This window comes from Crocuta crocuta, unplaced genomic scaffold, assembly GCF_008692635.1.
Source record: "Crocuta crocuta isolate KB4526 unplaced genomic scaffold, BGI_CrCroc_1.0 scaffold17, whole genome shotgun sequence".
Lineage (NCBI taxonomy): Eukaryota > Metazoa > Chordata > Mammalia > Carnivora > Hyaenidae > Crocuta > Crocuta crocuta.
Window position 1 is genome coordinate 5,970,705 of NW_027532041.1, and position 12,939 is coordinate 5,983,643.

At 33.0% G+C, this 12,939-nt stretch overlaps 1 protein-coding gene across 3 annotated transcripts in view; it reads right to left on the reverse strand.

Annotated features, from left to right (window-relative positions):
- The window catches only part of CWC22 (CWC22 spliceosome associated protein), a 64,993-nt gene that overhangs the window by 15,198 nt on the left and 36,856 nt on the right, over window positions 1-12,939 (reverse strand). For all 3 annotated transcript variants that reach the window (XM_077776364.1, XM_077776361.1, XM_077776363.1), the window contains 8 exons: window positions 12,579-12,707; window positions 10,936-11,104; window positions 10,496-10,549; window positions 8,289-8,424; window positions 7,993-8,199; window positions 7,838-7,900; window positions 3,508-3,612; window positions 2,155-2,236 (listed from right to left, as the gene is read on the reverse strand). In XM_077776364.1, the coding sequence (XP_077632490.1) occupies window positions 2,155-2,236; window positions 3,508-3,612; window positions 7,838-7,900; window positions 7,993-8,199; window positions 8,289-8,424; window positions 10,496-10,549; window positions 10,936-11,104; window positions 12,579-12,707 (945 nt within the window). The remainder of the gene's footprint in view (window positions 1-2,154; window positions 2,237-3,507; window positions 3,613-7,837; window positions 7,901-7,992; window positions 8,200-8,288; window positions 8,425-10,495; window positions 10,550-10,935; window positions 11,105-12,578; window positions 12,708-12,939) is intronic.

Consider the following 12,939-nt stretch of genomic DNA (forward strand, 5'->3'; position numbering starts at 1 on the left):
AATCCAATTTCCTCTCTAGACAACCACTGTTGATATGTTATATATTTCTTCTAGAATCTGCCTACCTATTGAAACAGCAAAGAAAATACTACTGGTACAGTACTATACAGTCTATACAGTTTTTTCCCCCCACTGAACATTAATTCAGGACACTTTACCTAATCAATAACAATTCCCCACTAGCCTGATTTTCAAAGGTGGCATCAACTGTACATTTTGTTATTTATATTGGACAAGATGGTCTCTTTTTTTCCCACACTTAACAGTTCTCTCTGTAATTCTCTGTCAATAGATATTTAAGAAATAAATAAAAAAGAATGGTCAAATGGCATGGAAACTAAGCCCTTGATTCCTGTTATCAAAAGGCTTTCCACGAAGAGTGTATCAATTTAAATTCCCACCAATATTTACATGTATCTCATTAAAGTCATTAGTACTATGTACTGTTGCTTTGGGGAAAAAAAATAAGGTAAATCACTTCAGCTGTTTTAATGACCGATAATAGCATTTATTGTCCTAGTGTGTTATTTATTTGATATCTTTGTATTTCAGGATCCCATTACATGAATCCCCCAAGCATGTCCTTTAAACACCTTTCTACTGAAGCCTTTGTGGTTCTTTCCTAAAATTTGTATGAGCCTTCAATTAAGTACAGCAAACTTTGTTATAAATTATTTTTACTAGGCATTTGGGGCTCAGAACTCTTAACAAATACCAACATATTAAACAGTATTGCTGTTATTAGAGTTCTTAGCACTCTGTAATCGTGACTGTGACCTGTCTAATGCTTTCTTGTTCAAATCTTTCATGTGATTCAAGGATTATCAAGGTTTGGTAAACTAAAAACACAGTTCCCTTTATTTTATTTATTTTTTAATGTTTCATTTTATTTCTGAGAGAGAGACAGCATGAGCAGGGGAGGGTCAGAGAGAGAGGGAGACACAGAATCTGAAACAAACTCCAGGCTCTGAGCTAGGTGTCAGCACAGAGCCTGATGCGGGGCTCAAACCCATGAACTGTGAGATCATGACCTCAGCTGAAGTCGGATGCTTAACTGACTAAGCCACCCAGCACCTCAACACAGTTCCCTTTAAATAATTATTCTAAGAGCTCCACTGTAACTCTTAAAAATTAATGTTAACCGTAATATTAAAGCAGTGAATCCACTGTTTACAACTGATTACTGGTGAATTTCTAAAAAAGGATAAATGAAAGGTCCAATTCCAAGAATTTTTATCTATAACAAAAATTTCTCATTTTCCATTTTCAGATTGTAGGAGAAAGTGTTTAATAGTTTTTTCTTTCATGGGCGAGGCAAAGAAATAGGTAAGGATAAACCAAAAATATTTCTAGCCAATGTTTTGCTTTTTAACATTTCTCTTTCTGAAGATGAATCTAAGCCAAAAAGTTTTCAGACAGAATAAAAACAGGATGACTCCTACGTATGAATCATTTTTGCTGTTACATCATATGAAATGGAAATATACAAAACCTAGTAAGAAAACAAAACTGAGAAAACATTCATCCTCCAGTGTAAAATGTAAACACTGTGCCCATTAAATCAATAGGTTAATTCACATAGAAAACAACAGATGTACTAAGCATTTCATATTTCATTTATTTCTCTTCAAAACCAAACTCATAGCCTTCAAAGGGAAATGGATATTCGCATGACATCACAGTAGTTCTTACTTAACATTACTTCAAAGGGTCCTCAAAACCTCCTAACTCCTATTTCCATTTATATTCATTTCCATCTGCACAGCAAATCAGCATCCAAAAGTTATCATAACAGTGCTTCTCTGCTTAGAATCAGAATTTATAAACCAAATAAAAAAATACTAAATTTCTACTACACAATTATATTCTGTGCCAGCTCTATAATATAGAGTTGTTTCCAGGTTATTAGTGATATTTAAGGAATGACAGTTAAGAGAGCCCTGTTTCATTATGTAACACTAAAAGACCTTCTAAATAAGTAAAGATAATTTTCTCTTTGAAGTAAAGAACCAACAGTAGGGATCTATGAAGTTGGGCAGGTAGTTTGAGAATCCCTGATGTGGTATCTAGTTTTTTGTTACCAGATTCTAAAAATTCCATCTTCTTTTCCATCTGCTATCAAAAGCAAGGATCAAGAGAGCTATAGTATCTTACCTTGACTGAATAGCAAGATAAATTGTACGACGAAATGAGACTAGATTAATTTCTGTTTTGTCATGAATAGTCACTTTTTGTCCTGAAAGAAATTAAACATAACTAAATTACAAAACTATAAAAATAAAAGTGAAGAAATGTACATGTATCTCTATAATAATTTTTCATAAATATTTAGAATCTAGGAGTTTAATAATAATACTCTTTTCTGCAGAGTTCAAAATAACTATTTCTAGTCTCTTGCCATATCTTACAGTATTTTAATAACTTGTGTCAATTCAAAGAAGTCCAGAATCAAGCTAGAAATATCTTTGTTTCTGTGTTCCTTGCTCACTTAGATACTATAAAAGGCAGCATTCACACTGTTGTTTGCTAAAATATTATTTCTTGAGTTATAAACATGGGAATTTGGAAGAACTGTAACTTACGGGTAGAAATTCAGTTTCAGAGAACACTGGATTATCATGACAGACTGGATGGGTCCAATATAAACATGTGTATTTATCAATACCTTCTCTTATATATTTCATGAAAACTTATTAGAAATATTTAAGTTTTTAGTTGAACAGTACTTTCACATACAATAAAGAAATTCTGAAGTAAATGTAGTATATAGGTAGTTAGGAAATATTTTAAATAATAAAGACACTGAAAAAAGTTAATTTATTTTTATAAAATATGTTGTAGAAAACTAATTACACTTTAAGACAGAACTAAAATGCATTGTGTCTTAGAAGGGAAAGATCTACTTCTAATACTTTTCAAGTATGTAAAATAAGTAAATAATGACCAGTGTATGTATGTTCTGATGTTCTAACTGAGACTTAACCAAAGTAAAGTTCTGAGCTTACTTTTCTGTGAAATAAAGCAATCAAAGCTTAAGAAAAAGATCATGCCTGCTGTGTGCAAACACAGCTTTTGGCCATCCGACTATATTTTGCCAAAATGAATAGAAAATACCTCATCACTTTCATCTGTCACATTCATGCCAGGGTTGCAGAAAACACATGCACTCAACATGAATGCATCTTTTTCACAGTTTACAGTCACATGCACAAAATATGAAATTAAAATTATGCTGATATTAAAAAGTGATTTCCTTGTTTAATACTTCTAGAGAAGGGTTTTTCAACCTTAGCAATGCTGACATTACCATCTAGATAGTAATCCGTCCTGGGGGGCAGTCTTGTGACTTGTAGTAAGTTTAACAGCATCTCTAGCCTTCAGCCACTCAATGCCAGTTGCAGCCCTCAGCCCTCCACAGATTGGAAACCACTATTTTAGAGGATTACATTAGAATTAATTTAATTTCAGAGTATTTTACATTATTATTTGAATGAGCTACACTTTTACCTTCTTCATCTTCTTCTCCCTCTTCCTCCTCGTCTTCCTCTTCCTCTTCACTACTTCCAGCATCTTGGTCTGTGTTTGAGTCACTATCTCCTTCATCAAGAATTTCTACCAGAACAAAGTACAGGAAAATATTAGTGAGCGAGTGATACACATGAATCTCATTCTAAGAAGATAATTCTCACTTGGCCAAAATCCGTAGTGGTGTTACAGTCTACCACCCAACAAAGATGATCACACAGGCCTCATGTTATTGTCTCGGTAGTCATAGAACCATATGTACCATTCTTCTGCTTGGTAGAAAATGCTTATAAAATAAGGAAGGGATGAGAAGAACAAAGAAAAAGTAGATGAAGGTTTTCCAAAAGAGCAAGACCACTGGAAAAATAAATTATGAATGGAAACTAGTTATACTGGAGTCAAAATACTATTAGTTCAGCATCAGAAAGGAGACCATCTATTATAAAAAGCTAAGGCTAGATATAGAAAAAACAAGAATTTAGGCTAAGAATGTTTTCTGAAAGATAAAGAATGAAGAAAAAATAATTGCATAATTTAGTGTTTAAATAGTGATGAGATTTTTATTCTTAGGTACACTTAAATAGAACATTCCAATTAATCTAAAGACTTTCCATATGTAAACAGAAACAGCCTTTAAAAACACTGGTAAGATGAGCACTTCACTGGAAAATCGCTTCTTAAAATACAACTCACCTTCGGAAGTGGATGAAAACAGTGATTGATGTACATCAGAGACTACATAAGTCCAGTCACCGTATTAATAGTTAACAAATGACAAAAACTAAAATTGGATTTTGCCCAATGGTGTGCTCTATTAATCAGATAAAAGATTTTACAAACCTGGCTAATACTTCACTTTTGCATTTCTATTAAAATCAGAGTTTTTAATATAGTGAACTTAGTTTTAGGAAAACTCTAATTTCTTAAATTTAACTTAGCACTATAAATCAAGAGCTACATATACTATTTAATGTTCATATCATAAAAAACAAATCATTTTATTAAAAGGAAGAGTTGTCATTCAATCCTTAGCTGACATACAAACCCCAAGAATACTTCTAACAAACGTGACTTCAAGAAATAATCTAAGGTGTCTAGTTTCCTCTTACATAATGTGGCTTAGACAGACTTCTAACAGAGGGAACTATTTAGTATTCAATAGTCGAAGAGAGGCACTCCTGCTGTTTTCCCAAATGCTGTAAGACCTAAAACATAAGTGCACCTGGGTCACTCTAAGGTGCTAATTACTAAAGCTGTGCCCACTTCCTGCTGTGGCCATTTTTTTATGCCAGTTCTAGGAGAACATTTTATGAAAGAATGAAGGTCAAATGAATTGTCTAGTCGTTTGCATCATCCTCTCCTCATCTCTCCACTTCAGAATCTACTTACTGAAATCACTTAGGCAATGATAATTGGATTTCATTCACTGAATGAAGCAGTGGTTTCAAAGTATGCTCTTAGAGTCCCTGGGGGGTCAAGTGAAACCTGTCAGATGGTCTGTGAGATCAAAAGTATTTTCATAACAATACAAAGCATTCTCTGCCTTTTCACTATGCTGACATCTACAGTGGTCCAAAAGCAATGGGGGCTGAACCCAATGCAACCTGGGCACAAATCAAGGCACCAAACTGCACCAGTCCCTGTGCAGAGAGCCATGCTCTTGTAGGAGGTTTGAAAAAGCCTCAGTCTGACTTAAAAATGCCCTTGAAGAGGAAGGGCATTAAATTTCATCAAATCTCAGCCCTTATGTGTAGGCATATACAGACATGAACAACAAAACATGAAGTTCATGTACAGCCCTTCTGTTAAAGACAGATGCACAATGGTGATGGTTATCTTAAAGAAACGCATCTGTGTGACTGTTTGACCTACCCGGTGAATCAGCTATATTTTTCATTTTTACTTGAAAGAATGGCTAACAAACTTTAGTTGTTAGACTTTCTGGCAGAACGTTTTCTCAAATGTAAACAAGTGAGACTGTCACTTCAAGAAGGGGAAAAATAGTTGGGGAGACGGAGAGAGGCAAACCATGAGAGACTCTTGAATGCTGAGAACAAACTGAGGGCTGATGGGGGTGAGGGAGAGGGGAAGGGGGGTGATGGGTATGGAGGAGGGTACTTGTTGGGATGAGCACTGGGTGTTACACAGAAACCAACTTGACAATAAACTTTTTAAGGAAAAAAAAACAAAAAAAAAAAGGGAAATAATTGAAAATATTTTACCCCCATGATAAAATCAGAATTCTCAAGAGGAAATTAGAGTTTTAGAAAACTTGTATCCATTCCTGTGAGCTTGACAGCTTCCCAATTCTTAGACCTCCTTGATAAGACAGGTGGCAATATTTATAAATATGATTTCTTGATATTGTGTTAATTTAATTTTGATAATGTTAACATGTTAACACTTGGAAGACATGCATAACTGAGTGAATTGCTATTTCCCATATGATCAGTGGAGCATGTTATAAAATCATGCATGGGTAAAAGATCCATTCAAAGTGATATGCCATGGGATTTAATGTAACAGAGTATGAAAATTCATGAATACTGTTTCAGGTTTCACACTGCAATTAATCTTTAAAAACTATTAGCTTTTAGGGGCACCTGGGTAACTCAGTCAATTAAGCGTCTGATTCTTTATTTCAACTCAGGTCATGATCTCATGGTTCACGAGACTGAGCTCCACATTGGGTCCTGTGCCCTCAGCAAGGAGCCTGCTTGGAATTCTCTCTCTCCTTCTAATTCTCCCTCTGTCTCTGTTCCTTCCCATCTTACATACTTTCTCTTTCTCAAAATAAATAAACATTAAAAAAAACTATTAGTTTTTAAATATGGGCATACTATCAAGGAAGAATATACACATTATCTGAAAAGGCTATTAAAACACTTCTCTCTTTTCCAACTACATATTATCTGTGAGGCTAAATTTCCTTCACATACATCAACCAAAACAACCTATTGCAATGGACTGACTGAATAACCAACAATATGAAAATCCATTTCCTATTAAGTCAGATATTAAATTGTACAACATATATGAAACATGCCATTTTTCTTAAATTTCTTTGTCTTATAGTCATCAAGAGTAGAAAGAAATCTTGAGTTCAAAGAGTTTAAGAAGTACTACAATGATAAAAACTACCACTTTCCTGGCACTGGCCAACTGCTGATATCCTAAAGAAATGGATGGAGAGTTCCCAAGTTAAAAAAAAATACCAGGTATGATAAAAATTCCATAAAACCATGTAGCATCTTTGAGGGGTACCGTAGAAAAAGAAGTTCGTAAGAAAAGAAGGCAAAATGGGTCCAAGGAATTCTCCATGTTTAGAAACTAAATTATAATAGCAAAAGCAATCTGGCCATTGCAGTAAAATGTCCCTAGGAAACTGGTACACCTAAGAAGAGAAATCTATTGAACCAGATTTTTAGAATAACGTATAGAAATCTGAAGCTGCTTATACTTTACTTGCTATTTCATTCTACTTCAAGACTGACGAAAATACAAAATGCAGGCTGCTGACGGAGCTCTAGGCCTCCTGCTCTCTTCCTGAATGCTTTTGGAACAGTAAGTACTTCTCACGTAAAATCACAGCGCGAGGGAAATAGAACTCACAAAATTGTAATTATAATATAATTATATACGTAGCCCAGAATATTAGCTTTAGAAGAAAAATGATTCAAATGTGAAAAAAAGTCATTGCCTAAATACTGGTTCTATATTTATCCTTCAACAAGTAACATTTATATCAATAAGTTTTTTAACTTGTTCTAGGTCACTTAGCTTGTAAAGGCACAGACAAAATACAAACCAAAGTCTGTCCAAAGTTAGTGAGTTAGTGTTTACAATATATCAATGATGTACAAATGATAATCATAATCAATTTATCAATTTATTGGGCACTGCTACCCTACCTGGAATTGATTGATTTTATCAGGATATCAATCTGCTCTTAAGAAATAATAAAGTACAGCACTTTAAAGAATAGCATTCGGCTGAATTATTAAATTGGGGGTAAGTTTAAGTACTAATTTTTAAGTGGCAGTAAAGTTAAAATAAAGGCCATTAGTTATATATGGACATTTCTTAAGAGGAATGAGACTTAAGGGCTGTATAATTTAAACAGAGGGAAAGAGGAGATGGAAAATGAGGTAAATAATTTAGAATGAAGTAACAGCATGGGAAAAAAGTGAAGAGAATGGCTTCATAAGAGCAGAGATTTCATTAGGTCAGTAATCTAAACCTTTCTGTTAGTATTATAGAACTACATGAATTGCTTCTACTTATCCAAAATAGATTATAAAATTCTACCTACCTTTCTTAATAGCTTTGTACTTCTCTTCATTCTCCATGAAATTGGGATCCATCTTGAAAACATCTTAAAAACAGAAATTAAAAAATAGTGTTTATTTTCTATACTTAGATTTGTTAGTGTCCCACTTCCCAATTCTCCCCCTACCCATGACTCACTAAGAACATCTTCTGGATTATAGTCATCCTCCAGAGGAAGCATATGAGTGAACTGATCATCTTCTTCTACTAAGTCAAGTCCTTCTAGGATAACAGGGTGGTCCTTAAATCCATCCTTCCGTACAGCAAACATCACTTCAATCATATACTGAACTCTTTTGTCAATTTCAGATTCATGGAGAATATTTCGGAGGCGCTCAAATATAGCTGAAGTTAAAATGAAAGAAAAAAGCAAGAAAATAAACAATATAATCCTCAAGCAAAAGCTCAATATCCAACTGAGGGCATAGACTTACCATTGATTCCTCTTGGTGACACCTGTGTTAATTTGAGGCCACATTCCTTGAGAAAACCAATAGCGACTTCAACACTATCATCGGTTGGTCTTTCCAGGAGCAAAGTGAGCATCTCTAGGCATAAAACTTCATGTGCCTTAAACAAAATGAAGACATGTGAAATAGAGAAAATATTTTTACATATATTAACATACTATTGGTAGTAATTTTAAAAATTAGCAAATCTGGTTTTTGCAGCAAAAATATTGTACATTTGATGAGCAAAGTTTTATAATGCATATAGTAATACTCCAAATATGGGCTACAATTTTTTTTTTACTTTCATTATGCATCTGTTAAAAATTTCCAGATGATTGTTCCAAAAATCTAAATTTATTATACTGAATAAACTATTTGATATCTCCAGAAGAAATAATTCTTCTTACATATTACATATATCAAATAATATAATGCCTACAGGAAATGCTATATTAACTTCCAAATGTAAGTTAAAAATTATGTACTAATTTTTGATAATCATTATGTGAAGAACAGTAATACTATACTTTTTCTAATACTCTTCTTCACAACCACAGCTCTTTACATCCATTTCCCAGGTCATTCTTTCAGCCACTCTGTTATAAAGCAAATAGTTCTTAAATTACATGAATAATTTTATCAGATAATATCTTGACTGTTTCTGGTACTCAACGATACTTTTGAATACTTCCCTTTATTTTTTTAAAACTAAATCAGGTTATTTACACTGATCACATTAGAAAATCAGTACTTCTAAACAATAGCAGGAAGGGTGGGAATAAAATTCTACTGAGAAGCTTTGCCGTGAAAAGAAAATGTACAGGGAAGCATTTTCAAGACACCGTCTATATGCCTTTCTAAGGTCGGATACTTCTTTGAGATGGGGAGGGAAACAGTCTAAGTCTTAACTTAGGAAAATATTCTTTCCATTGAGCACAACATCAAAAACACATACTGCTTTTATTTTGGGGGGTGGTAGGGAGGTCTAACAGTTTAATCAGTGATTAGAAAATATTGCCCTGTGCCATAATTTAGAGGATCTAAAACATTTAACATTTTAACTGTTTTGTAGCAATGCCAAAAATATCTTGAATATGAATGTTATATTCAAAAACTAAAACTTACTATCTGTACTGTTATCGACATGTGAAATTAAGTCTCCATGGTCTTAAGAAGTAAGTTATCATTGTAGTAATTTAACTCACTAGGTTAAAATCTAATAGGTTTCTAAGAGTGAACACTGGAAAGAATTTCATGCAGGAAAGAATTAAAATATTAACGGTAGATTAGTAAGATTAAGTGTGACTTCAAAATTCTTCATTTTATATATAATTAAACATGATGATATATATCTGAAAGAAACCTTTGAGTGTGAATAACAGCAATTTTATCTCTTTCAAGTTAAAAAAAATTTTTTAAATGTTTTATTTATTTCTGAGAGAGAGAGAGAGAGAGAGAAACAGCGTGAGCAGGGGAGGGTCAGAGAGAGAGGGAGACACAGAATCCGAAACAGGTTCCAGGCTCTGAGCTAGCTGTCAGCACAGAGCCTGACACGGGGCTTGAACCCATGAGCCATGAGATCATGACCTGAGCCAAAGTCAGACGCTTAACCGACTGAGCCACCTAGGCGCACCATTTCTTTCAAGTTTAAACAGAAACTAAATTAAAAAAATTCCTCTCAAATAGATCAAATAATCATAAACCCTGAATAATAAAAAGACAAAATTATTTACATTTAAAACAGATTGAAATTATTTAATTTATATTTTATAAACTGATTCTAAGAATATATGACTTTATATACTAATATACTATGTAGTTGCAGAGAAAATAACTTCTCACAGAATATCAGTATTAGGTTCTCATGAACAACAGGTACAAGTGAAAAGAGTGGAAGGAATATCAAGTTTACTGTCTGATAATTGGATTAAATTCTATTCTTTGAAGGAATAATTTATTGTTGAATAACCATGTACAGTATTATCAATGTGATAAAATACTTGTTCTGTGTTCCTCTCTATATTTAAGAATATTAAACACATTAATTATAGTTTTAAAACTAAAATATCATCCAAGATACTTTTCTGAAAGACTACAATGCAAAATGAAAACAGAGATATGTCAATAAAGTGGCATCAAGCATGTGGTCTAATGCCACTGAATGGTACCAAGTTTTAAAAGTTACTTACCACGTTTTGGTTAATAAGATGTGCCACAAATTTTGAAGCAGTCAGACAAAGTTGCTGAAAAGTGAAAGTAGAGACAAAGTCAATCTATAAACTAAAACCAATTTTCAGTTAACTACTAAATCTCCAGCTCACTTACACTCTCTACTTAAAACATGTAGCAAACAAGGATCATTTTTTACAGTACAGAAGCTACAAGGTAAAAGCTATTACATATGAAATAGTGCCATTTCTGGTTAAATAATTATAATTCTACAGTTAGAGCCATCATATCTGTGGCTCATCATTAGTACCCAGAGATATTTAATAGAACAAAAAAAAATGTTCTCATGAAAGGAATATAAGGAATTCCTATGTTGCAATCAACATTGCTTACCACTGTTGATTCTAGATTATTAGTCTGTCCCTATGTGGCAGTCAATTTACAAGCACATCATATATACCTTATCATTTCTTCGATAGCCTTTTCGAAAATTAAGAATTAACCTCTTGAGGATTAATTCTCCAATTTGTGGAAATTTCGAGTTGATAATCGCCACTAATGCCGCATAAACATGGGTGAAGATTGGAGAAGCACTCTGTGCTTGCAAAACAGATCGGGACAGCAGGCCTCTATTTAAAAAAGAAAAAAAAAAAGAGTCAATAATCACCAAATTAATTAGAAGAAAAAAACAAAACATTTAAAATCCTGCAATATGACTCATCTGTAAATAAACACAAAAGCTAAATCAGGACTAAATTCTTCCCCACTATCTAGTCTTACTGATAAACGAAAACTTTTGAAACACAAAACTTCAAATCTGTGCTTTTGTAAAACAGCTTTTTCTATAGTTTCTTTCTTCAAAAAAAATTTTTTCTCTAAATATAATTCCTCTTTTCCTTGCTTCTGTTTCTTAGAGCTAATCATGAATTTGAGTTTTTAAGGTGTTTTATTCTAATATGTATCATATTTTCAAAAAAGTGAAGGTAAAAAAGACCTGCATCAAAAACTAAACTCCATTGTGAGCCCATCATTTATATAAAATTAATTCTGTGATCAAAGACATATTTGGATGGTTTCCATATTTAAGCCTATGTTAGTAAAACAAAGACTTGGAATACTGCTATGAGAGAGACACAGTTAAAGCACTGCAAGAATAATGCTAAAACAATGACAGGAAAATATAAGATTTCACTTTAATTCATTTTGAAGTGAGCACAACTGTATATGCATTTCATAAGGAGAGATACAAAGTGAGCTAACTGAAGAGTTATTTTTAGCAATGTGATGACAAACAATTATTGGATTGCCAAAAGGCAGGAAAACAATACCTTAATAGTTATCAGGTTTAACTTTGACAACTGAATGAGAGGAAAATGAAAAAAGAACACTCAGCTTATAAACTGTGAGCTCTTAAGCAACCCATAAAGCTTCTACTGCTAACTAAAATGGGAGAGCTCTACCTACCTTTGAGGACAGTGGCTGCCTCTGGGTCAACTTTTTATATCCCCACGACATGCTACATCTTACTTTATATGAACCTCCCCCAATGTTTTTGAGATGATAAATCAAAGTCATATGAAATGACACTGAAAACATTCCTCAGATTTTTTTTTTCAGATTTTAAAATAAAAAACAGCACATGAAATATTTCTATTTCCTGACCCTTTTAAAATCATGACCATTTAAAACCACAAAGAAAATGACTATCATTTCCTTCTGCTTTTCTAAAATTTATCACTGATCTTTCTCATTTCTTTTCCGCTCACTCTGCTTTCATTAGAAATGAATGTCACATACAAATAAATAAAATATTCATCATTCCTCATGAGTTTAAATTATTAGAAGTGTTCAGTAAGCAAATATCTACCCCGAAATCAGTATGTGACATCAAACCTTCTCAAAAATGCAAAAATGCCACACAATTTCTAACAGTGAAGTACAAGTTACTTGCTAGTAACTTTCATTTTTACAAGAACTGCATTTTAAATAAGTATTCTCAACTACTATGAACGCAGCACAGTGAATCAATAATTATTATCTATGTAGATATGTTTCTTTGAAAAATTGCTATGAAATAATATAAATAAAATAGCTGATGCTTACCTTCCTCTAACTATATTTTCTTGAAGAAGTTCTTGAATAATAATACCTATATTAGAAATGTTGACTTTGTTGATAAGACCATTGATTGACTTCTTTAGGGCCTCCCAGCTCATCCTCTGGTATGCCAAGCTAAAAAGAAATGATTTTAATAAAGATGAAAAGTTAGACAATAACTACAATTAACAAGAGATTATAACAAGAACTTAAAAAAATACTGAGTGTTCCTTTGTTCTTAACATTATATTCACAAAATGACCTAAAGTACAGTAAAACATATGACTAAATGAATACAAATATATAGATTATATCCTAACCCATATCTGATGGTCTGTATATATGACGTTCATCTATAGATCACTTC